Source organism: Lithobates pipiens, unplaced genomic scaffold (genome assembly GCF_037356315.1).
Source record: "Lithobates pipiens isolate NorthernLeopardFrog02 unplaced genomic scaffold, aLitPip1_a1.2 Scaffold_8, whole genome shotgun sequence".
NCBI lineage: Eukaryota > Metazoa > Chordata > Amphibia > Anura > Ranidae > Lithobates > Lithobates pipiens.
This window is the reverse complement of record NW_027507903.1, coordinates 571,921,880-571,948,828: the sequence shown is the minus strand read 5'-3', so window position 1 is coordinate 571,948,828 and position 26,949 is coordinate 571,921,880. Positions and strand designations below refer to the sequence as shown.

The window sequence follows — 26,949 nt, the reverse complement described above, 5'->3', positions numbered from 1 at the left end:
CATGCAGTAATATTGGAGGAGCCAGCCTTTGTACATGATCACAACTTTGTCACCAGAGTGACGCTGAATTTGCTCTGGGTCAGTATGTGGTAACATAAAGCATGGCTCGACAAAACCCGGGTGCCAGGTCACATTTGCGACTAGAATTAGCGACCTGGCGCAGCACAACTGAGGGTATCCTGTCTCCGTGGACCCCCCCCTGGCGTGATCGCGTCGGGCCGCGCCGCCGCCGGCCGGTAATCGAGGCCGCGGCTTTCAGGCCTTCTGCGGTCGGAATCTGGCGCACTCTTGTGGTGGCCGTTGGTATGACAACCAGCAATGCTAATGGAGCTTCCCCTGCCTGTTTTCACTGCCTGCCAATCTCCTTCCCTTTTACTTTGAACCCCTAAAACATATATATTTTTTTAGTCTATCACCCTAGAGAATAAAATGGTGGTCGTTGCAATACTGTCTGTCACACCGTATTTGCGCAGCGGACTTACAAGCGCACTTTTTTGGGGAAAAATAATTTATTTAATAAAAAAATAAGACAACAGTAAAGTTAGCCCAATTTTATTTTTTTTATTGTGAAAGATAATGTTACGCCGAGTAAATTGATACCCAACGTGTCATGTTTCAAAATTGCGCCGCTCATGGAATGGCGGCAAACTTTTACCCCTTAAAATCTCCATAGGCGACGTCTAAAAAATTCTACAGGTTGCACGTTTTGAGTTACAGAGGAGGTCTAGGGCTAGAATTATTGCTCTCGCTCTACCGATCACGGAAATACCTCAATGTGTGGTTTTTAACACCTCTTTCATATGCGGGCGCTACTTACATATGCGTTCACTTCTGCACGCAAGCTTGGCGGGACAGGGCACGTTTAAAATGATTTTTTTTTCTTATTTTAATTTTAAATTTTTTCACTGTTCTTTTAAAAAAAAATTGTGTCACTTTTTATTCCTATTACAAGGAATGTAAAAAATCCCTTGTAATAGAAAAAAGCATGACCGGTCCTCTTAAATATGAGATCTGGGGTCAGAGAGACCTCAGATCTCATATTTACACTAAAATGCAATTTAAAAAAAAAATTGTTATTTGAAAATAAAATGTACCTCTAAGAGCTATGGGCAATGACTTGGAGACAGGTGGGGGGGATGAGTGAGTTTGGGGTGGAGGAACTTGACTGGCCTGCCCAGAGTCCTGACCTCAACTCAATAAAACACCTTTGAGATTAATTAGAATGGAGACTGTGAGCCAGGCCTTCTCGCCCAACATCAGTGCCTGACCTCACAAATGCGCTTCTTTCTGGAAGAATGGTCAAACGTTCCCATAGACACACTCCTAAACCTTATAGACAGCCTTCCCAGATGAGTTGAAGCTGTTATAGCTGGATTAGTGCCGCTGGGAGCTCACATGACCCGCTGGAGCTCTTCTTCCCCGCTCCGAGCTCTGCAGTGGGAGGGGCCACTGGCATCAGCCAGGAGGAGAGCTCCGACAGGTCACATGAGTGCCCAGAGGTTCTGTAAATAAGGCGTTTTCTACAATGATGTTACATAAAGAGACCCACACTAGACATCGTATAATCCTTTTACAGCATGGATTACATGATTTTACAAGGAATTTAACTAGGGCTTATTTTGGGGTAGCGCTTATATTGAACCCATCCTAGAAAATCGAGAGAGGTCTTATTTTCGGGGGAAACGCAGTATGTGTTTTATCTGCATTGTACAAGAGTCCGGGAGATTGGTTTCCTGGCATGTAGATTGATTCAACTTGCTTGTTGCACTTGATACTTTGCAAAACAAACCCGGAGTCAGTAAGCTTTATTCTATAGTAGAGACTGAAGAGTTCTGTGGAAAATGTTGAATGTACTATTTTTTTCATAAACTCTCTTCCCTTACAGGACGTGTTTACTATTTCAACCACATGACTAATGCCAGCCAGTGGGAGCGACCTTCTGCAGGAGGGAAGAATGGGCAAGGTGAACCAAGCAAAGTGCGATGTTCTCACTTGTTGGTCAAGCATAACCAGTCCAGGCGTCCTTCATCATGGCGGCAGGAGAGAATCACACGCACCAAAGATGAGGCCTTAGAACTTATTAATGGTAGGTAAGCACTTAAAGGATATTCACTACAGCTCTTTATCTTCCACCTATTACATAGAAAAGAAATAAGCTCTGGGGGCTCTCCTTGCGTAGGCTGGCCTACACGATTAAAATCTTGGCAGGTTTCTGCTGAACTGACCAAGATTTGAAATGTTAATGGGCAAGCTGAATGTACTGAGTTGATCGATCAACTTGGGTACAACCAGCCTGCTGGATTCTTTTTCAGTCATCGCTAGCGAATACTGAGCTGCTAGTGATAATCAGTCTTCTTCCAGCGGGATGCCACGTCCCCCCCCTGCTGGGAGAAGACAATGGCTGTGTTGACAGGAGAATCATGCAAACTTTTTTTTCTTATCGTACATCACGGGACACAGAACCATAGTTGTTACTATGTGGTTTATAGGCCACCTTCAGGTGAGGGACACTGGCACGCCCTGAGATAAAAAAAAAAGTTGCCTCCCTATATAACCCCTCCCACTACTGGGATTATCTCGGTTTTTTCGCCAGTGTCTAAGGTGTTGGTCACGTGTGAAGATGTGCTGTACTGAGCTCCACTGGAGCAATACTTGCTGGGGCTAGCTAAGCAGCCGGATCCATTCAAAGTGTCTTTTAGGCCAAATTGAATAGTACCCGGGCCTAATGTCCGAAGAAACAAGGTCTTTGTTTGTAAATGCTATCTTTTTAGAGAGCCGGCCCCCGGGATCCAGTACTTTTGGTTTTAAGGCCATAAGGGGGGGCGCAGCGTGGGTCTAAAAGGGTCTCCCTCGAGCTCTGGAAAACCTACTCTACAAATGGCATCCTCCCCTGAGAAGGGTTGTCTGGTCAGAGTGAGCATCGGGGCCATTAAATATTTGCAAAACTGTTTTTCAATGCTGCAGCCCCTGTTCCCGCTTTATTTTTTTATTTTTTATTTTTCTTCAGCCATGGTAGGTTCAAAAAAAAAGTTTTTTGTGGCTTTAATCAAATCCCCGTGTGGTCAAGATGCGACAGGTTCTCTTTCCATTTTCCTAGGACCCTCAGACTGAGGAACTAGGGGCAGGAGAAGACGATTCCCTCAGGGGACTGTGGTGAGGCTGACTTTATCGTATTGTGAAAATTTACTTAGTGGGGTATATCATCAGTTAACGCTACTCTATATATATATTCTTTGAGTAAGTTTGACTTGTCCAGCAGACAGTACTCAAATACTTAGGGATCCAATGGATAAAAGGTTGGCATTCCTATTAAAAGCTTTTTTTCTCTGGCAGGTTGAGTGTCTCAGCCTGCGCTGACAGTAATTAGTTAATCGTTGAGAAGTCAGTTTAAACAGTTGTAGGTTTCCTCCCCTAAGTCCTTGAACATAGTACTGAAACCTCCTTATGAGGAGGTACCCCCGCTTGCTCAACAAGAATTTTTTTTTTTCTGCAGTTCTCAGGGATTTGGCAAAAGTAGTGTCAAGACAAATGGGAGGACTTCCTCAATAGCTCCAAACATACAAACTGGAGTTCCAAGAGTTTGTCTCCTCGTTTTCTCACGTTCCTAAGTATCCAGAGAAAAATAAATCTTTCTCTCAAGCATTGGGCCATCTTTTGGCAAAAAAAGGTGTTCATGATGGCCCCCATGTAAGAGCAGAGGTTGGGGTTTTGGTTAAATCCAAATGGACATTCTGCATCTCAAAAGATCTGAAATTCAGTTCCTGAATATAATCATTATTTTTTTTTTTTTTTGCATGAAGTTAATCCAATCTGTTATCTACATCCTAAAAGGAGACCATCTGGCGTCAATTGAAGTCAAAGATGCATATCTCCGTATGGCTATTTCCTCACTTACTAGTAATATCTTCTTTTCAAGTGAAAAATCTTCATTTTCAGTGTGTAGCTATGTTTTCCAATCTAGCTGCTGCACCTCGAAAGGTTCTGCCTCCTTTTCTAGCCAGATTGCGGGCACAAGGCATAACAATTATGGTCTACCTAGTCTATCTGTTCTTGTTAGACCAGTCAGTAGCCCGCTTAGACCAAAGTATGGTCACTGCATATTGATTACCTGGAATATCTAGGTTGGATTCTCAACCTAGGAGGAATCTTTAAAACCATGAAGAAAATACTGGGGTCTGATCATGGGTACACCCAGAAAAGGGTATTTGTACCCCAGACTAAGATCAGCGCCATAAAGGAACTCGGGTAGTCAATGCAAGATGTTTTTCTCCTATTCAACTTTGCGTGAGGCTGTCAGTAAAGATGGTGGCTTAATTCAAGGCCGCTAACAGGGGTTAAAATCGCCCCGCTAGTGGCCGAAATGCGCCGCAAATCCGGCGGTAAAATTCTGTTAAAAATGGCAACGTTTTACCGCTGACGCTATGGGTGGCACACTGTGAAAGGGGTCTTAATTATATTGTATGATAGCTATGCGGCTGCTATTAGAGCTGCTTTGCTGTCTATGCAACACTGCTCATCCTCTGAATCAGATTGCTTTCTAATAAGCATTCAAGGCCCTTTCGTAGCGGTAGGAAGCAGCACATATTAAATACATGGGTAGGCTGTTCTGTATCAGTCCAAGAGCTCCACAGAGCTGCCTTAGATCACGGATCCAAGTGGTGAGGTTAAGTGACGAGGTTTCCCCTTTTCTGTCCTCGTGAAATGTCATTCCAGATTTATTTTTTATTTTATTTTTTTTCTTGTCAGTAATTTTTTTATTTTATTTTTTCCTGACTTATCAACTTTTATTCCTCTGGTGTACCTTATTCCAGGAGGCGGCTTATATTGCTGTTGTACAGCAGCCCCTGCTATTATTTGGCGCACTAAAGCTAATCCGTGCAGGCTGAACGGAAAAAAAAACACATTCCTCCATCCATGTCTGTGCTCACTGTTAAAATACTCTCATTGACTGCATATGATTGGATGTAGCTGCTTTTTAGCTGACCGTTTTCTGCCGACTCCTTTTATTTTTTTTTAATTGGGGAAAGTCAGACTGGAGGAGGCTGAAGAGGCCACCCACTGATCAAAGAACCAGCAGAAACCTGTACAGTGTATGATCAGCTTACGTGTTGGATCCTAGGGTCATGTGCCACTATACATTGAAGGGCTTGTGAAGTCAATGCAGAATATCTTTATATAAGGGTTTCTTTACTCTAGTGCAGGGATATGCAATTGGTGGACCTCCAGCTGTTGCAAAACTACAAGTCCCATCATGCCTCTGCCTCTGGGTGTCATGCATGTGGTTGTCAAGCATGACACTCAGAGGCATCATGGGACTTGTAGTTTTGCAGTAGCTGGAGGTCCGCTAATTGCATATCCCTGCTCTAGTGGCTAGAAACTACATCAAGCAGGGGGAATTCGCTTCTTGTGCAGCTTAAAGTGTCACTAAACCCACATCCTAAAAACTGATCAATAAATACAGACATGGCCTAGATTGCCGCGGAATCTGCGGTGTTCTATTGCCGGAAGTGGGAGCAAATACCTGTATTGGACAGGTACCTGCTCTCCCCTGAAAGGTGCCAAATGTGACACTGGTGGGGGGGGACAGGAAAAGCGTAAGTTTCATTTTTGGGTGGAACTCCGCTTTAACAAAGATCTTGCTTATAGCTGCCGTAGGTGTTTCACACAAGCACAATTTATCTGGTAATGTAAAATTCAGGGACTTGTCAATACTTTCAGGCAGCCAGCTTATACAGTGGAGAGGACCTGTCCATTTCTGAAGTGCATTTGATTTAGAGTCAGCTGTAAATGACTTCTTTTAATTAATACTGGTCAGAAATAAATGTTTTCTGGCATACCACTCCCCACTGCGCTGTGACCTGGTGTAACCCAACCCTCCTCTCCGATGGTCAGGTGAAGTGATCTGCTCAGTCATTCTGCATCCCGTCAGCTCACTAAATTACTGAGAATGATGTGTGGATTCTGGTTGCTATATGCCTGAGAAATGTGACAAGTGAATTATTCTTGGTCTTCCAGATCTTTCAGTTTCAGGTAGAACCTATTATAGAACAGGATATCTCTAATATGGAGACCCAGAAGGGTATTACCATGTTTATCTGTACTAGGATATTTAATGCCAATTTTCAGAAAAAAAATCCCTAATAAACTACATACATTGCATTGATTCTGTCAGTCATATTTTAGAAATTCAGGTCTTTCTCTGTTGTGTTTAAAAAAATATAAAAAATAAATGCTCACATTACCATATGGTTTCTCAAGCTTCTTTCTAAATGTGTGGGTTGGCCTTCATTTGAACCCCTTACTGCAGTCTCTGTGTTGTAATGAGAACATTTGCAGCATCTGCATCCCTTAGGTCTGTTTCACACCAGCTAAGTCCTTACACCCCCCCCCCCCCCCCCTTCCGTGTCCTTACATTGGGGCTATATCAATGTAGCTCAACAGACCTGGTGTGAATGAGCCCTTGGCACCCGTTCACACCGAATGCGACTTTGAAATCATAGGATTTCAAAACCACAGGTCAGTGCGACTTCGGTTGTGACTGTGCGGCCTAATGCAGAGAGGTCAATGCAAGTCACACCTGAAATCACAAAAAATAGTGCAGGAACTTTTTTCAAATAAGTGTGGCACCTCAAAGTCGGCATCACCCCAATTTGAACAGTTACATTGCACGATAATAGGGTGTGACTTGTCATGCGATTTGGACCTGTCAAATCGCATGACAAGTTGTGTGAGCGAGGTGCTTAAGCCTGGTACACACTTGGGCCTCGTGCACACTGGACTTTTTACAGCTGCTTTTTTTTGGCTTTGGGCATTTTTTTTTTCTGCAGCCAGTAAACTCCCCAGCATATTATCCTGTGTGTCCATGTACACCTAGGTTTTTTTTTTTTTTTTTTTTTTTTTTTTTTAGCAGGGTGTTTTCTGGCTGCAAAAAAACCCCCACAACTAGTGGGTTTGAGGAGTTTTTCAGCTGTAAAAATGCTCTAGCTCTGATAAAAGCTTAAAAACACTGAAAAAAGGTGTCTATTTGGTATTTATCAGCGTTCTTGAGCCATAAGCTTTTGTGAGAGTATAGTTTAGTTTTGCTAAAAAAAAAAAAAAAAAAATGAAAAATACTGCAAAACTTATTCTATAGCTTTGTGCAGCTAATTCTACGGGTGTTTTTATAAGCGTCCAGCATGCATGAGGCCTTAAAGGGGTTGTAAAGGCAGAAGATTTATCTTAATGCATTAAGGTAAAAAGCCTTCTGTGTGCAACAACCCTTACCTGAGGTCTGTCCACGGGTGTCTCAGCCACACAAGATTCTCCTTCCTGATTGGCTGAGACACAGCGGCGCCATTGGCTCCCACTGCTGTCAAGTCAGCTAGCCAGTTGGGAGAGAGAGGGCAGAGCTGGGTCAGGGCCCCCTGTCTGAATGGACACAGGGAGCTTGTGACTCCGGTGCACTCATAGCAATCTGCTTGCTGTGGGGGCACTGAACAGAAGGGAGGGGCCAGGAGCAGCGAAGAGGGACCGAGAAGCAGAGGATCTGGGTTGCTCTGTGCAAATCCACTGCAACAGAGCAGATAAGTATAACATGATTCATTTTTAGAGGAAAAAAAATCGAGACTTTACAATCCTTTTTTGTCGCGTGGGTTGAGGCAGCTGTGCACGAGTCGAATGTTGGCTGGTTTCTGTTGAACATGCCAATATTAGGCCCACTTGTATCAGGATTTTGTATGTACCAGTCTATGGAAATACAAAACCCACTTTGAAACCAGTCAGAAGGTCAGCTGCACCTGTCAGTTATTACTGAATGGGTTCAGAAGCGTCAAACTGATCAAATAGGTGCCATCAACACAAGCGCTCATATCCCACCAAAAATTAAACACTAATTAGTGTTACTGTAATTTGATTTGCAGTTCAGTTCTGTTTCTGGGAAAAGCAGTGAGCCAATCACAAGCAGAAAATGGCATTTCTGGAGGAGTTCTATGCACATGCAGTATACAGAATGTCTCCAGGTTGCCAAATTAAACTGAAATCTAATTTGAATGTTTGACCGCTTTAGAAAAATCACAGCGGCTGAAGATTGAAATTTAAAGGGAATTATTATATCATTGCTACGCAGTTGAAGTTCTATTATGTGTGTGTGTTAGTGGAGCCCACCTTTTGAGTAATTCTAAATGTGAATATTTTATCCTATTTTCTATGTTTTGTGTACGCCATGGAGCTGACTGGAGTCCTATAACTCCATTATATTCAACAAAAAGAAATAACAGTGGAATCTAAATCTACTTGCTCAAGATAAGCGTTGGCACAGTATGATCATTTTTACTTTGGGCTGCTGCATAAATAAAATAACAACTTTATTACTGTGTGTGTGTGTGTATATATATATATATATATATATATATATATATATATATATATATATATATATATATATATATATATATATATATATATATATATATATATATATATATATATATACCTGTATGTATATATTATACTTTCAATTTTCATGATTGCTTCTTTGCTGAGGATGATTGAAACCTAAGGGTGCTCAACTTTTTGAGGAACAAGGGGGACTTAAAGGGGTTGTAAAATCTGATGGTTTTTCACCTCAATACATTCTATGCATTAAGATGAAAAAACATCTTGTGCTGCAGCCCCCAAGAGCCCCCCTTTTTTCTTACCTGACCCTAATCGTTCCAGCGATGAGCCCAGCAGCTCCCGCTGCTGTTTGTCAATGGACGCAGCAGCAGCGCTCGGCAGTGCGCCCGCATGGGTGCCCCCAAGGCATGCGAGTCTTCGTCGGGGCACTCGAAGAGGAGGAGCCAGGAACGCCGCTGGAGGACCCCAGAAAAGGAGCATCAGGTCCTCTCTGTGCAAAACTCTTGCACAGAGAGGAGGTAAGTATGACGTGTTTGTTTAAAAAAAAAAAAAATGAGCCCTTACTGTCCTGAGCCCCCTATGAGGCCGCATTTACACTGATACGCTGTAGTTTTACCCGCACCTGTGGCTTTCCTGCAGGCTAGCCACGCTTTGTCATACACTTCTATTACATCTTATGGATGTGGCACACTTTCTCGAAGTGCACCAAACCCACAGGATATAGTAGAACCTGCAGATCAATGTTAAAGCAGTCTAATAACCCTTTTTAGAAATGCTAATATGCTCCTTGCAATTCAAGCTGTTGCTGGCATCGCTCTCCAGGCTGCTAGAAAGGTCCCTAGTGAAGTGCAATTGGTATCGCTCCACCTGGGACAGGAGCCGGTGCTGCAGAGGAAGCATTGGGCTCCTGCTTCCTCTGCTGCCAGGGCAGCAGCATCATCCCCTTTTTTTTTTTTTTTTTTTTTTTTTTTTTTTTTTTTACTGCTTGTAAAAAGCAATTTGGAGGCTGGGATTGTTTTTACAACAGAGCCGACTGCCAGCTCTTAAACATGGTATCTGCAGGCATCATCCAGGTATAACCACTTATACCAAGGGACGTATGGATATGTCGCTGATCTGGAAGTGGTTTTTGGATTTTTGACAACACATAGTCTGTACAGCTTAGATATAGGGCTAGTTCACACTAGGAACTGAATGTGAATCCCATGGGAATGCTGTGCTGTCCCTGTGCGATTCACATGCAGTTCTGTGCAATGTGATTTCAGCTCATTCATTGTAAATTTATTTAGGTGCAACTGTAATCTTTGTTATACGGTTAGTCCCACTGGCACTTGGCAATCCTGTTGCTGTGATCCGACGACTTGTTAGAGGGTGGCAACATTCATTCTCCAATGGTACCATTGTATGTAGAAAGTTAGCCACCCTCTGTTGCGCGCTCCAGAGATGGACTAGGGCAGTGATGGCGAACCTTGGCACCCCAGATGTTTTGGAACTACATTTCCCATGATGTTCTTGCACTTTGAAGTGTAGTTGAGCATCATGGGAAATGTAGTTTCAAAACATCTGGAGTGCCAAGGTTCGCCATCACTGGACTAGGGATTATTGGATTTGTAGTGTGCTTTAGAGCAGTGCACATGACGGGAACTAACATGTGCTACTCCTAATGCCACGTACACACGTAGCGGACTGTCCAGCGACCTTCCGCCGGACTGTCCGCCGGACTTTCCGAACGGGCCACTTGCCCACACACGGCACTTTTTCAGCGGACTAATACGGTGTACTAAGTCCGCTGGACTATCCGCCGTACTTTTGAAATGAATGGACTCGCCCACACACACGGAGGAAAGTCCGCTCATTTTGAGCGCGTCTCCAGGTAGCCGGGGCCAGCGAAGGAGGCGTCGCTGGCCCCGTCACCTGGTATGGACTTAAAGGGGAATCCCTACACCGAAAAATCGGCGTGGGGGTCCCCCCCCTAGGTCCACATCAGACCCTTGTCTGAGCACGCTACCCAGCCGGCCAGGAAAGGGGGGGACGAGCGAGCGGCCCCCCCTCCTGAGCCATACCAGGCCGCGTGCCCCCCCCACCCCAAAGCACCTTGTCCCCATGTTGATGAGGACAAGGGCCTCTTCCCGACAACCCTGGCCGTTGGTTGTCGGGGGTCTGCAGGCGGGGGGCTTATCGGAATCCGGGAGCCCCCTTTAATAAGGGGGCCCCCGGATACCGGCCCCCCCACCCTATGTGAATGAGTATGGGGTACAATGTACCCCCTACCCATTTGCCTGTGGAAAAAAGTAAAAAAAAAAAAACCCACAAGGGTTAAAATAGTTTATTGCACAGCTCTGGGGTCTTCCTTCTTCGGGGGTCTTCTCGCCGGACTCCTCCGCTATCTTCTGCTAGCTCTTTTGCTAGCCGAGGAGCCCGGCTTTCTTCTTCGCCGCCCTCTTCTTCTGACTTCGGGGGTCTTGTCCCCCTCTTCGGTTCTTCTTGCCACCGCGCCTTCTTCTAGTTCTTTTACAGGTCTTCTGTCGCCGCTTTCGCCGTCTTCTGTTCTTCTCTTCAGATGTTGCCTCGTCGCATCCTCCGCTCACAATGGCACGGACGCGGCGCGCGGTGACTTATATAGGGACATAACCGGATGATGTCCCTATATAAGTCGCCGCGCGCCGCGTCCGTGCCATTGTGAGCGGAGGATGCGACGAGGCAACATCTGAAGAGAAGAACAGAAGACCGGGCCACTGCCTGTAAAGAGCTAGAAGGCGGCGCGGTGGCCCGGCGAGAAGAACCGAAGAGGGGGACAAGACCCCCGAAGTCGGAAGAAGAGGGCGGCGAAGAAGAAAGCCGGGCTCCTCCGCTAGCAAAAGAGCTAGCAGAAGATAGCGGAGGAGTCCGGCGAGAAGATCACCGGAGCTGTGCAATAAACTATTTTAACCCTTGTGGTTTATTGTTTTATTTTTTTACTTTTTTCCACAGGTGAATGGGTAGGGGTACATTGTACCCCATACTCATTCACATAGGGTGGGGGCCCCCTTATTAAAGGGGGCTCCCGGATTCCGATAAGCCCCCCCCCCCCCCCCGCCCGCAGACCCCGACAACCAACGGCCAGGGTTGTCGGGAAGAGGCCCTTGTCCTCATCAACATGGGGACAAGGTGCTTTGGGGTGGGGGGGGGCATGCGCCCCCCCTTCCCCAAGGCACCCCCCATGTTGAGGGCACGCGCCCTGGTACGGCTCAGGAGGGGGGCGCTCGCTCGTCCCCCCCTTTCCTGGCCGGCCGGGTAGCGTGCTCGGACAAGGGTCTGATGTGGACCTGGGGGGACCCCCACGCCGATTTTTCAGCGTAGGGATTCCCCTTTAAGTCCATACCAGGTGACGGAGCCAGCGACGCCTTCTTCGCTGGCCCCGGCTACCTGGAGACGCGCTCAAAATGAGCGGACTTTTCTCGGAGGTGGGAAAAGTTTGTTCATTTCAAAAGTACGGCGGACTGGCACACGCACGGCCAGATTGTCTGCCGAAATACGAGTCCGGCGGTAAGATTGGAGTGCAAAACTACTTTCTAAGTCCGCCGTACTTTTGGGTAAAAAAAAGTCCGCCGGAGGCTACACACGGGCGGATTGTCCGGTGGACTTGAGTTTGCCGGACTTTTCCACCGGATTGTACGCCGCATAACAAACATTCAGAATGATGTGGAAAAAGGTTTCCGGAGCTCAGAGGATGTTACAAGGAGGCAGAAAAACAGTAAACCATTTCATTAAAAATGAATTACAGGGCCATCAAGTAGATGGGTATGGATTACATTTGCAGAATAAGGATATAGTTTAGTGTTTAGTGTCACAATCATGAAAAACTCCATGTTACAAGGCAGGAAATTAAGTCCCACGCTCTTGTATCCAAGGAAGGAACATGTTTGGAAAAGTACTTAAATATTTCATGAAACATCTGCTTGGAGGGTTTGTGACGGGACTTCCTATCACTGGATTTCTCTGACACATGGAACCCATTCACACGTGCATTGCCACAATGCTCCGTAAAAAATATGCGCTTTACCGTAACGCACAGTAAGCCTATTGGTGCATTGCCGTGCTATTCATCTTCAACACAATACTACAGCTGTGGCCAAAATTTTTGAGATTGACACACATTTTAATTTTCACAAAGTCTGCTTCCTCAGTTCTTATGATGGCAATTTGCATATACTCCAGAATGTTATGAAGAGTGATCATATCCCTCTTTGTCGTGAAAATGTACTTTGTCCCATGAGAAACACTTCCACTGCATTTGTGAAGAAGGCTTCAGGGTGCCCAATAAAGACCAGCAAGCGCCAGGACCGTCTCCTACAGTTGATTCAGGTATCGGGGTACTACCAGTGCAGCACTTGCTCAGGAATGGCAGCAGGCAGGTGTGAGTACATCTACACACACAGTGACGGGAAGACTTTTGGAGGATGGCTTGGTGTCAAGAAGGGCAGCAAAGAAGCCACTTCTCTCCAGGAAAAACATCGGGGACAGACTGATATTCTGCAAAAGGTACAGGGATTGGACTGCTGAGTACTGGGGAAAGTCATTTTCTCTCTCCTTTACCATTGTTTGGCTCATCTGGAAAAAAACCTTTGTCTGGAGAAGAGAGAGCGCTACCTGTGTCATGCCAACAGTAAAGTATCCTGAGACCATTTACACGTGGGGTTGCTTCTCAGCTAAGGGCTCACTCACAATTTAGCCTAAGAATACGGCCACGAATAAAGACTGGTACAAAAACAACATCTCGGAGCAACTTCTCCCAACCATCCAAGAACAGTTTGGTGATGAACAATGTATTTTCCAGCATGATGGAGCACCTTCTCATAAGGCAAAAGTGTTAACTAAGTGCATTAACCACTTGCCAACCACCTAACTGGGAAAATGCGTCATTTGTTGGACGTTCAGCACCGGGGTTATGTCTGCAGCTACATGCCATCTTTTCCCTCAGGGCACCAGACTTTCAGATAAAAGCCACGGGATCACATTTACGTTCCCAGCTGTTGAGCTCAGGAAATAATCTGGTGCCAGCAGTGGCTTGTCATAGGGATAAGCAATGGCAATCGTCTCTTTGCCCTTGGAGGACCAGAGTGACCTTTATTATTTTTTTATTCTTAAAGCAAAAGAAAATATATGTGTGTGTGTGTGTGTATGTGTGTATGTGTGTATATGTATGTATGTATGTATATATATATATATATATTTTTTTTTTTCTGTACATCTGAGGGAGACCAATCATTTTAGAACGAGACCTCCTGTTACTGTAAACTTATGGAGATTTTTAATTCCACAGGCACATTCAATTTTAAAGCATAACATGTTGGGTATCTTTACTTGGTGTAACCTCTTTCGTATTATACAAAAAAATTGAATATGTTTTATGGGTTTTTTTGTTTTGTTTTTTTCCCAGTTGTTCAAGTGTGCATGGAGCCTAAAGTGTATTTTCTCAAAAAAAATAAATAAAAATTTGCATTTGAAACTGCTGCACAAAAACCGTGTGACATCAGTCCTGATCGTAGAGAGCCTCTGCAGAGGGAGGCTTCTGTGCCACCCATCAGTGCCCACAGTGTCACCTAGAAATATCACCAGTCAATATCACCAAAAGAATGCTCTTTGTGTGGGAAAAAAAAAAAAAAAAATGATTTTGGGTACAGTGTTGTATGCCCGCGCAATTGTCATTCAAATTGCATCAGCGCTGAAAGCTAAAAATTGGTCTGGGCGGGGGGTTTAAGTGCCCAGTAAGCAAGTGGTTAAAGTGTGTTTGCAGCCCATTCATTTTGGATGGCTAGTCTTTTTGCAATGTGCCTAAACACTCACACACAGCGCATTTTCTTGAGGTGTGGATGGGTCCTAAATAACTTTATTTGCTGTGGTGTTACCATCAGTCCATCCTATTAATGGAGGCACTTGCTTGGTAAAACCTGCTCTGATGGACTGATTGCTATATAAAATGAATTCGAATTCTCCTCAGTCATTTCCTGGTGTTGAGCTATGTTTGCTTTGTGTTCTTGTAGGTTATATACAGAAAATCAAATCTGGTGATGAGGATTTTGAAGCTCTAGCCTCTCAGTTCAGTGATTGCAGTTCTGCCAAAGCTGGAGGGGATTTGGGAGCATTTGCTAGAGGTAAGTATTTTGTTTCTGCTTCACTTGTGACCTTCTAAACTTCTTGTCCTATCGTCATCCTTTTTTATTTAGTTTTTTGCCTCGTTCCTGGTGAATAATGGCTTACAGTCCTTTTGTGATGTTGGCATACCTGCAGAACTTATCTACCAAAAGGACCCTTTCCTACACACAGCATGTGGACAGGCTCTTTGGAGTCAAGGCAGCAGTATTTTGTTTTGCTGGAAAAAGAAATCAATGTAAGAATGTGAATAGGAGGGGATATGTGTTGTTGTGTTTAGTTCAGTAGGCAGAGCTGGCTACACTATTTGGGATTTCAGTGTAGCAAAGGCACCGTGTTGTCAGGCCAAACAGGACGTTAGGAGGAACTGGATCTCTGGCAGATTAAAGTAACATTAAAGGCTCAGTTTAAAACAAAAAAAAAACAAAAAAACGTGTTACTTACCTGCTCCATGCAATGGTTTTGCACACATCAGCCCCGATCCACTTCTCACACTTCTGGCCCCTCCCACTGAGTGTCTCCATGGGGGTACCTGCGCATGCTCGCTCCCAACCTGCCTCTGTGTGCTCTCTCCTTATTGGCTGTGATTGACAGCAGTGAGAAACATTGGCTCTCGCTGCTGTCTCAGCCAATGAGGGGAGAGACCTGGGAGAGCCGCTGGTCTCGTGCATAGCTCTGCATCAAGATCAGGCTCAGGCAAGTATTGGTGGGTGGGCAGCACACAGAAGGTTTTATTTTTATCATCATGCATAAAATGCATGAAGATAAACAACCTTCAGCCTTTACAACCACTTTTTAACAGTTTTTTTTTTTTAATTTTATTTATTTTTCCCTCAGACATAGTTTAATGGGTCACAGGATAACAAAGTAAAAAAAAAAAAAAAAGTGCTCATTATAAACCTTTTGACATGCTTTCATTTTGTGGGCAGAACATTGACGGTACTGCTCACAAGCAATGATAGCTGTTTTTGGTGACTGGGTAATATAAAGAGCAAGGTTCCAATAGCTACTCACAGAGCTATGGGATGGGTAAAAAGCTAACAAACAAAGCTGTTGCTCAAGGAGAGCTAGCTGTGAGCAATCCTCTACACCGGGGTCAGCAACCCGTAGATCACGTCCAGGTGACTGGTAGATCTCAGTCTGGGCTTGCTGACCTGCCATCCCAGAGCATTAAACGGTGTGCAATGCAGAGGGTCTACTTGCAAAGTTGGTGCTGTACTAGGGAGCAAGAGCCGCATAAGCTGATAGCTCCTGTCAATGCAGAGTGCTACCAACTGCACTCCACCTCCTTATCCCACTTGGCAGTCTCCAGAGTAGTTCCAGCTGCAGGAGAGAAGAGATCTTCAGGTCAGTGTAAATTAATAACTGGGCATAATAGTATAGTCCCGCTTTCACACTGATATGCTGCTGTTTACCCACACTGCAGGTGCAGTGTACCTGTGGGTTTGCTGCGCTTAGCCATAGACTTCATTTGTAGCCTGCGGGTTTGGCACCTGATTTAAACCCATGATTGCCGTGCAATGCACGTGATTGTATGGCAATTAGAGGTTTAAATCAGGCGTGAAGAAGCAATGCTGTGCTCAGTGATCTTTGACTTTTCCCATGTTGTTCAGGTAGATGTCCACCTCTTTAAGGTTGTCTACCCCTGCTCTACACCTCTCACTCTCAAGACAGGTGCTAGTCCAGATCATTGAATTGTACAGGTAGATAAATGCAGGAAACATGGAAGCCTGCACTCTAAGAACATTTAATTTTAATTGTTGCAATGACATCTTCAATAGTAAAAGCAAGTTACTTTGTGGGCTGAAAGAAGGCTGCATGGTTTGACACCCCTCAAAACAATTACCACCAGCTGCTACGGGCCCCACCCCATCCTTCTTTCTACACATGACTGTTCTGTCAAAACGATGTGCCACATCCCTGACCAATAGTGTGACTGAATGGTTACTTTACCTTCTATTGGTTTCTTAGCAGTTTTATACAACATATTACATTTTTAATAAAAGTGGAATTTTCCTTAAAGTGGTTGTAAACCGCAGACATGAAATAATGAGTAAGACATATCCCTCTATAGTGTGTACTTGTGTCAATCCAGAGCACTGTGGGGGTTTAGTGCAAAATCTGGTGCAGCCCTACATAGATGACGATTAGCTTCCAGGTTTTACTGTCAAAGCTTAAAGTGCTTAAAAAAATAAATACATTTTGGAGAATTTTTTTCTCTCCTCTAAATGCCTGTTGCTAGGGGGTCACTTCCTCCTTCGGTGCCTGGGCTCCTGATGTCACTTCCCTCTGCGCACGATGGGATATCGTCTCTTACCCCCTCCCTCTTGCCAATCATCTGGGACATGTGACAGGTCCCAGATGATTGCGTGGCCAGTCACAGCTTGTGCATACGCAGTGGGTGCCCGGCTGTGAAGCTACAGCCAGGTGCCCACAGTTAAAATGCTGACACCGCAGAGCAGAGGGTGAGACGAGCGGGGCTTTGATCCCCCACATAGCTTGACCCTGGGATAGGTAAGTGTCCGATTTTATTAGGTCAGCAGCTGCAGTATTTGTAGCTGATGACTTTTTTTTTTTTTTTTTTTTTTTTTTTAGCAGAACAGCGCTTTAATTGATTAAGCTGAAGTTAGAAACTGGCTACCATGCACAGCTGCAGCAGATTCTAAGCACCATTTTTAGTAAATCTCACTCTAAGTGTCTTTTCTCTCTGACACCAAGAGCTAAAAAGGTGATGGGAGAGCTCCAGCACACAGCCTGTGATTGACATCCTCAGCTCTGTTCCTGTGTGCTGCGGGGGGGGGGGGGGGGGGGGGTTGTCCCTTCCTATCCCTTCCTATCCCTTCCTATCCCTTCCTATCCCTTCCTATCCCTTCCTATCCCTTCCTTCTAATCTGCTGAGCTCAGTGAGGAGAGCTGAGTGTAACTTCAGCTCCCGGACCCCTGCTTTCTGGAAGCTCTGACGAGCAGTAAGAAATGTTGCACTATGAATGGATGTAGAGAAGACTGCAGGTAAACGGGTACAACCTATATAGTAGTAGTTATTTCATCCCTGTGTATCACCATAGGGCCATTCCCTTCACTGGGTATATGTAAGGGATTAGAACCCTGGCCAAAAGTTTTGACATGAATATTAATTTTCACAAAGTCTGCTGCTTCAGTGTTTTTTAGATCATTTTTACCAGCTGTTACTATGGTATACTAAAGTATAATTACAAGCATTTCATATGTGTCAAAGGCTTTTATTGACCATTACATTAATTTGTTGCAGAGTGTCAATATTTGCAGCATTGACTTTTCAAGACCTCTGCAATTAACTCTGGCATGCTGTCAATCATCTTCTGGACCACATCCTGATTGATGGCGGCCCATTCTTGCATAATCGGTGCTTGGAGTTTGTCAGAATTTGTGGGGGTTTTTGTTCGCTCGCCTCTTGAGGCTTGACCACAAGTTCTCAATGAAAATAAGGTCTGGGGAGTTTTCTGGCCATGGACACAAAATTTTTGATGTTTCTCTTGCATTCACTGACTGTCACAGCTCCTTTATTCTTGACCATTGGGTTGTTACGCTACCTTCAGGAGAGGACTAGGCATGTTAACCTGTACAATAAACAGAGCTTTCTAGTTCCACCTAAAGGGCGGTCTCTTCAGTAACAACTCCCCAGCCTGCTTCCTGCAGCCTCAGTTTTTTTTTTTTCTGCCTAGTGAAGGAGCTGGACCTAGGAACCCTGCGGGCCCATCGGTCCTGGGATTTTTTTTGCAGAAGTTTTGTCTTTTGCGCAAGATTAAGATCCTGTGATCTGCTATCAACAGCCGGGTGATAGGCTGGATACCCTTATCCTTGTAGTCTCCCCAGCCTGGCCAGCGAGCGTGTGCAGACCATAGCTATGTGCTGGGTCAGCCACGACATGCCCCTCAGGCTCCAGGTGCAACCGGCGAGCACAATGCTTCGGGCACACACATGACCGGTCTACTGATGTCTGCGTCAGTGTGCTGTGGCCAGCAGCCACCCTGTACTGATCGGAGAGTGGGTCTGTGATGGAATGTCCCCAGCTTGTCTGAAATGGTAAGTACAGCTCACCCTACCTCGCTGTGGCTGAGCAGCTAGGCATTCCCTGGGAAGTCGATTCGGGGGTCCCTCACCTCCCTCTCTCTTCTCTCCCTGTCCCTATTTCCCTGCCCCCCCCCGATGCTCCATGGGCTGCTGAGTGGTACATTGTGTTACCATCTTTGTGTCCTAAACCAACTCCTCCTAAGGAGGTGGCCCTTCATTCCCTGGACGTGGTCCGGGCTCTAAGGGTGTATTTGTCTGCCACAGCTCCCTTTCGGACCAGCTACCAAAACTAACAGAGGTATGGCGGTCTCGTAAACCACCATTTTCAGTTGGATCAGACAGATGTGGTACAGGCCTACGCCTTGAAGGGCCAGGTGCCCCCCTTTCCTGCCATGACCCATTCCACCAGGACAATTGGGGCCTCTTGGGCTTCCGAGCTCGGGTGTCAGTCGCTCTGGTGTGTAGGCGGCGATTTAGTAATCTGTTCACATTTTTACCAAATTCTACAGAATGGATGTAAGCGCGTCGTCCGATGCCTGCTTTGGCCGCAGTTTTTGCGGGCGGCCGTGTAATGTTGCAATTCCGCGCTTCTTTTTTCTGTTTAAAGAGTTCTGATGCGGTTAGATAAGGTGGTGTCTCCCCTGTTAGGGAGCACTTCTGATTGTGGGTGAAGTTCTTTAATGCCGTTTCCCACCCCTCGTTATAATACTGCTTGGGGACGTCCCAATGTTCAACAATAAATGAGCTGTGTCAGTCAGTGAACGTAAGAGAAAATAGGATTTTTGTACTCGCCGTAAAATCCTTTTCTCTATAGTTCACTGACTGACACAGCACCCTCCCCTCTTATGGATTATGTTATACTGCTTGTTGACGTACTGAGACTGCAGGAAGCAGGCTGGGGGGTTGTTACTGAAGAGGCCGCCCCTTGGGCGGAACTAGAAAGTTCTGTTATTTTGTACATGTTATGTTCTGCCTAGTCCTCTCCTGAAGGTGGCGTAACAACCCAATGGTCAAGAATAAATGAGCTGTGTCAGTCAGTGAACTACAGAGAAAATGATTTTACTGTGAGCACAAAAATCCTATTTTTTTTCCCCAAGCCACATAGTTATCACTTTTGCCTTAAGGTGCTCCATCATGCTGGAAAAGGCATTGTTCATCACCAAACTGTTCTTGGATGGTTGGGAGAAGTTCCTCTGAGGAAGTTTTTTGTACTATTCTTTATTCATGGCTATGTTTTTAGGCAAAATTATGAGTGAGCCCACTCCCTTAGTTGAGAAGCAACCCCACACATGAATGGTCTCGGGATACTTTACTGTTGGCATGACACAGGACTGATGGTAGCGCTCACTTTTTCTTCTCCAGACAAAGTTTTTTTTTCCAGATGCCCCAAACAATCGTAAAGGAGAGAGAAAATGACTTTACCCTAGTCCTCAGCAGTCCAATCCCTGTACCTTTTACAGAATATCAGTCTGTCCCCGGTGATTTTCCTGGAGAGAAGTGGCTTCCTTCCTGTCCTTCTAGACACCAGTCCATCCTCAAAGTCTTCTCCTCACTGTGGAGATGCACTCACACCTTCCTGCTGCCATTCATGAGCAAGCTCTGCCTGCCTGTGGTCCCCCGATCCTGCAGCTGAAGCAACTGTAGAAGACAGTCCTGGCGCTTGCTGGACTTGAGCGCTGTGAAGCCTTCTTCACAACAATTGAACCTCTCTTGGTGATCAGGTAAATGGTTGTTTTTAAGTGCAATCTTAGTCGCAGCAATAGCCTTGCCGGCAAATCTTTTTGTGAAAAGCAATGATGACTGCACATGTTCCCTTGCAGGGTAACCATGGTTAACAGAGGAAGAACAATGATTTTGAGCACCACTCTCATTTTAAAGCTTTCAGTCTGTTCTAACTCAATCAGCATTACAGAGTGGTTTCCAGCCTGGTCCTCATCAACACTGACACCTGTGTTAATGAGAGAATCACTAACATGTCAGCTGGTCCTTGTGGCAGGGATGAAATGTAGAGGAAATGTGTTTTTTATTTTTATTTTTTTATTTACTTTTTTGGGATTAAGTTCATTTTCATGGCAGAGTGACTTGGCAATTAATTGCAATCATCTGATCACTCTTCATAACATTCTGGAGTATATGCAAATTGACATCACAAAAACTGAGGCAGCAGACTTTGTGAAAATGTAATATTTGTGTCATTCTTAAAACTTTGCCCGTGGTTGCAGGGCCGGTGCTCGACTATTTTGTGCCCTAGGCAAGACCACTACCTGCTGCCCTCGTCCAATATCGACTTGCAGCTTGCTGCTGATTGCCGCAGAGGACTCACTGGGGCAGGAGAACTTCTCCTTCATCCTAAGACATGGTGCCCGCCTCCCCCCAGCTGTCCTCCGACTCCCGGGAGCCAGCTCAGTGTTGCCCTCCTCACTGACTGAGCTGCTGCTGACCTCCAGAAGCAGCGGTGATGTGTGTCCTCCCATGGATTGGCCAGCAGAGAGTCAGTCAGCGCCCTGTGTAGGGTGGCGGTCTTCAGACCCTTGTGTTCCCTGGCCAGGCTAGTAGAGAAGTCAGGGGCCGTGGCTGTGCGCCACAGGTAACAGTGAGCCCCCAGGCTGCCTAGTTCACCTAGCAGTAGGCTATACCAGTGTTACAACTTTGCTTCCAACTTGTGTGACTTTTTAAGGCGTGCATACATGCTGAAAGGATTGTTTTTTATTTCTTTAATACGGTTTTCTCTAAAATACCTGTAACTGTTTTTGTGTCTTTCAGGGGCCATGCAGAAACCATTTGAAGATGCTACCTTTGCTATGCGACCTGGAGAAATGAGTGGTCCAGTGTTCACGGATTCTGGCATCCACATTATCCTCCGCACCGAGTGAATCCTCTATCATGATGGGGGGTGTTCCTTGCCCTTTTTGGAGAAAAAGAACAATGTGTGGGAAGGAGCATTAGGGCAGCTGGGAAGGGATAGATTAGGCTTTAAAATACCTGGGGTTTCTTGTTCAGCGTTGCAGGTATCAGAGAGTCTATATACTGGTGTAATGTTTAGCAGGTTACATCAGACGTGTATTAATGTTGAACATTTACAGCAAGACATCTGCTTGAAGGGATGGGGTTATCCTGTAATAAAAGGGGTACATGTACATTCCCCATATGTGAAAGCTGACTAAGGGCTTGTACTCGCAAACGTTCCTCATTGCGACCCCCCCCCCCCCCCATTTGAGGGCTTCTTCATTTAGTAAGCCTGAATGCTATGTGGGAAAGCATCCATCGTAAGACTTTTTCTCTCTGAGGTGCGCATGCTTTCCAGCAAGTATCGGTTTATCAGCTGGATTCTTCCAGATTAACTTTTTTTTTTTTGTGACTTGAGAGGTTTATCAAGTTGATCAGGTGCTTATGTGATGGCTGCAGCTTGTGATTGGTCAATAATTGCAATGTTCTTGCATGCATGTGAGACATTTGGCAATGAAAAGATATTTCTCACTATATAACAATCACTCAACTTAGACCTGTCAGGAACTTGTTATAAACTGGTTCTACTTTCACAGGGACCACAGGAGATGCCCATTACCCCCTATAAAACTCATAACTTTCAGATGGGTCCATGAGCATTGAGGAACCTTATGGAGTATAGACCCTAAAATAGGAATATGTTACCATTTATCCTGTTGTTTATACCTCTTCCAATAGAAATGGCTTAGCTTCTTATCCTGAATGCCAGTTGTGGCTTCTGCTTCTACCATAATGTATTAAGTGTCAGTGCCAGGATCTACTTGATTTCAGCTATTAGTTAGTTGCGAGGTTTAGGCATCAAGCTGCATCTTTTAACTGTGCATGTTGATGGATTCCGTAGTAGAGCATTCATTCCATCTGCCCCTGTGCACTCCTAGAAATGATCCCATTTAGTCATCACTATACAGCTTTGAATTTCCCCACTGAGCGCTTTTTCCGATTCCATTAAGGAGTAGCTGGCACCTCTTCTAATATTTATGATATACCGCATAGCAATGAATCGATCAATTGCTTTCACACTTGTTACTTCAGCCTGCAAAATAAGATTTTCCATTTTATGCATTGATGACAGATGGGCCTCTGTCTTTTATAGGCTTCATTTTAAAATAAAATGCACAGATTGTCAACCTGTGTTCTGCCATAGTGTGGGCTAAAGTGATCTGTATAAAAACATTGGCAGTTGTCTTAAGTCGGAGTTGGATCGTGGTTGGATTTTATCAGCCCTAATTAACGGACTTGTGCTAAATATTAATCATATTACTCCTAATAGCCACCAGTAACAATCCGTGTGGGGAAAAATCTGCATTAGAAATATCAAGCACACAATGTGAATTTGGTTGCTTTGGGCGGCAGCTCTATTTATTCATGCTGCGGTTTTCATAAACCAGGCTCAGTATGTCAACCTTTTATGAAGCGATTCCATTTCTATCTAGAAATGGCTATTGCTTCAGATCCTCAATTTAATGGCATAGAGAGGTCCCACTGCACTGCACTCCACTCATAATAGCAGAAAACCAAAAAAAAAACACAAAAAAAGCCACAAAATGGACCGGCATTACAGTCCCATAAAACGGTGACAACCAAATTTATTGAAAGTGATGTAGTCCCATACTCCTGCTGCTCATTAGTAACCACATGATATAGTGAAACTTAAAAGGACAAAAACTAACACTAGAGCCTAAAAAGTCTTATGGAAATGAATCCTGATTTGTGTCCAAACTAATATGACATGCGCACATAAGAACTGGTTAAGGAAGATGAACATGTTTTAATTCCAGAAGAAGAGCCTGGTCCAGGCTTGTATTCATAATAATCCACTTTATTGGATATAAACAGACAACGAGTTTCAAGGCGTGGCCTCTTTTTCGAGTCCCAGAGAAGTCCATCCTTTTTGCCTTTTCGGTATTGCTACCCACAAGGGCATTTTTGATGTATACTACCAAGCTGCCGATACACACCACAAGGGTCCCAGCTTTTATGTGAGCACATGTTTGTATTTCCAATGTTCTTGCTACAGCTTGTTTATTCACACTCCTTGTTTAGCGACGTACCTGTTTAACAACTGCTCAGACTTACGACCAGCTCTCACGACCGATGCACTGTACATCGTATTGCACAGTATTTTATATTTTTGTGTTCTGTACTTATGCAAAACAGAACATTATTGAGCTGGAGTTTTGTGTTTTTAGACTTTTTTTTTTTTTCAGAATACAGTAGAGTAGTTAAGAATGCCTAAGATATTGGTTACTTGTGGCTCCTCGTTTTAATGACCAATTCGGTTAACAACCTGGTCATTGAGTGAAGAGAGCTGGCATTCAATAAAGTGGATAATTGTACAAAATTGGTTCAGGCTTTTCTGGACTCTTAGATGGACTAAAACATATTTCTCTTAACCATTTGGCCATGTGTGGATGTCGCATTAGTTCCTAAAGGGATCATGGACACTTTTTTTTTTTTTTATGTAGCATTATGTGTGGACAGAGAGACCATACCAACAAACAATGGACACCATCCCCCAAATATTGTCACAGAAAAGAGTATCAACCTTCCAATAAAGGGGATTCAAGTTGGAGGGTCGTGGACACCATTCAGGATCCTGTTATTCCCATAAGATTCTTTGCGTTCTAGTTTTTTTTTGTCATAACAGCAGGACCCTCACCTGAATTTGTTGCTATGAAGGGCAAAGGCCATTCATCTCAAACAGAAACCATTGGGGCAGTGTGTTTTGGTGATTGAAATTGAGCTGAATATACTCTGCAATGTTTTTGTTTTTTTGCTAGACTATTGGTTGTAGATATGTCTGTTTTGCAGAGAATCACATAATTCGGGAACTCCTCTATTACACAGTTCTCCAGACTGGTCAAATCTATTGCTGTATATTTAGTTGAATTCACAAAATTGCAGATTTACTTGATTTTGCCAGTTGGTTTGCGCATTTTGTCATAGGTTTCATTTCCATGCAGTCTAATAAAATTTTGCCCGAAACAAATAAAGTATGCACATACATGTATAGTATATTGTCCACTTTCAGGCTCCTATGTGCCTTGTCAGATTGTTGTTTCTCAAACTTTTCTTGGCCTTGGCACACTTTTCTGCACAATCTTGAAGCAGCCCATGCTAAAATGTAAAAAACTAAACTAATATGCAGCAGCATTGACACAAGTAGGACACCTAACATTGGGGGGGGGGGGGGGGGGTCATTTGTTTTTACAAAGCAAATTTTCACGCTGGCACTGACTAGTATGCCAGCGTTTCTTTTCTCCCTCAGTTTCTCTGCCACATTCAGCTAATGTGATCTTTTTGCTGATGGAGAGTGGCAAACAAGGACATCCCCTGGCGCCCCGATGTCCTCCTTGTCAACCTACGGCATCATCAGTTGTTAGGATGCCAGCGGCTAGACCGTGATGCCCTAGTGATGGGCTGATAGGCGTGAAGGAAGGTGGAGCTAAGCTCTTGACGGGGACGTTTGTTAAGGGCTCCTTGGACTTCTGGGGGCCCCGGGGTTATGTATAGGAAAATTGATGAAACGCATAGACACTTGGAAGTGATCATTATACAATGTAAGTGTGTGTTTTTATTATGGCTGGATGTTTGCTTTAAGCAGATTTATTTCATATCAGTTGTATGTATACTCAGCGGAAGTGGAATGTTTTCAAGTTCTCATTGTAAAGTTCACACAAAATGAAGAAGTGAAAAGTATTTGATGTCTGTTACTGCTTTTTGTAGTATACCTCCCCTTTTGAATTGGTAACCCAACTGTAAATGGAGAACATGATCACTCCATTGAAAAAACCCTACCACGGCCTCCTAACTTGTATTCCAGAATGTGAGAGGTATTATTACAGCGTGTTTGTCAGACCTTAGTCTTCTACAGTGCCCAGGGAGGTGGCCTAAATTAGACGTTTTATAGATTGGTAAGGGAGAGGAAAAAGGCATGCATTCATCGCCAGAAATTGGGCCATAACTAGCTCCTTTTCTGAGGCAGCCCATCTGGAGTCTACAAAAGTATAAAACTGCATGCAGGATCCAGTGAAATACTTATGAATATGTGATCATTTTCAGAACAATAAGGTCCTTGATATAGTTTCCCTTCAAATGTATCAGCTTGTTGGGGAACTTCTAAAATGACCGTTATTTGTCTTGACTTATTCTTATATTATGGCATCTATCTTCTACATCAAAAAATGTTAATTAAAATACAACTAAAGGCAAAACTGTTTAAATTTAGATGGAGTGGAGAGGGATTACAACCCGTCAGATTTTTGTTGTCCCTGTTTGGGAGATCCCCCTCTCTATTTGTCCTGTTTAACATTATCACTGATTTCTTCTCATTTTCTGTTTCGGATATGGGACAAGAAGTGAAGGGAAATCTCCTCAGTGGGACATAAATGTAAAAAAATCAACCTTCCTGGGGTTACATCCCTTCCTTCCTATATCCAAAATGGGGCGGGGGGTTGTACTTTTGCCTTTTTAGGCCTACTTTAAACCATACAGGCAAGTGTTTAACAATACAAAGAAATCTGTTTGCATCATAAATGGGATTTTTAGGTAAAAATGTCTTCCAAATTTTTATATGCCCTTGCTTTGTTACTACTGTCCTCACATCCTTTAACTTGTGTAAGTGTGTTTTTAAAGCAGTTTCATCCTTTTTTTTTTTTGACTGGCTTCACACTGTCGTGTGGAGCGGCTCACAGCAGAGGTCGGGTGTGTCCACCTTCACCATTTTCAGGTCCGATTTTGGTCCAATTTTTGGCTAAGTTCGGACCTGAAATGGACCAGAAGACGCACAGGACTCATGCAATTTGCTCCACAGCCATCCCAGAGCTGTTTGAACCGGCTCCATTGAGAGCCGGTCACAGTCTCCTGACATGCGAATTGGATGTGGAGAAACCCACATCCAATTTGCAATAGTGTGAACCCAGACTTAAACTTCCTCCTGATTTTTATAATGCCCATCCAAAGTACAGCAGTAAATAGATATTCTTGAAAAAAAAAAAAACAATCTTAAATTTTTTTTGTACTATTTAAAAATACCTTATTTTAATGCAATTTGCTTTCATGTCTAGGTGATTTACATTATCAGGCGATTCCCATGAACTCCTGGGGTATCAGTGTCATCTATCCAAAGAGTCTTCGTTTAGCCTAATAGGGAAATCTTGTGGTATTTCGTGACCGGACATTACGCAACGGGCAGGAGTTGGGCACTCTGTTGATTTGACAGGTTGGCAAAACAGGGCAGGAACATCTGGTGCTGACTTTGCTATGGCAACTGTAATCAACAAATTGCGCTACAGTGTCATTACTGCACAGGTGGAGATTGGTAGGTGCATGTTGTTAACCAGCTGCACCGAATCCCAAAAATAAACAGGAACGTGGTTCAGATGCCCA

General features: G+C 44.3%; 1 protein-coding gene across 1 annotated transcript in view; it reads left to right on the top strand.

The window, feature by feature from the left end:
• PIN1 (peptidylprolyl cis/trans isomerase, NIMA-interacting 1) overlaps positions 1–25,260 on the top strand; it is a 42,725-nt gene extending 17,465 nt beyond the window's left edge. Inside the window, exons 2-4 of the mRNA XM_077470175.1 lie at positions 1,886–2,086; positions 14,397–14,507; positions 21,319–25,260. Coding sequence (XP_077326301.1) covers positions 1,886–2,086; positions 14,397–14,507; positions 21,319–21,428 — 422 coding nt within the window. The 3' untranslated portion in view covers positions 21,429–25,260. The remainder of the gene's footprint in view (positions 1–1,885; positions 2,087–14,396; positions 14,508–21,318) is intronic.
• Positions 25,261–26,949: the final 1,689 nt, after the last annotated feature.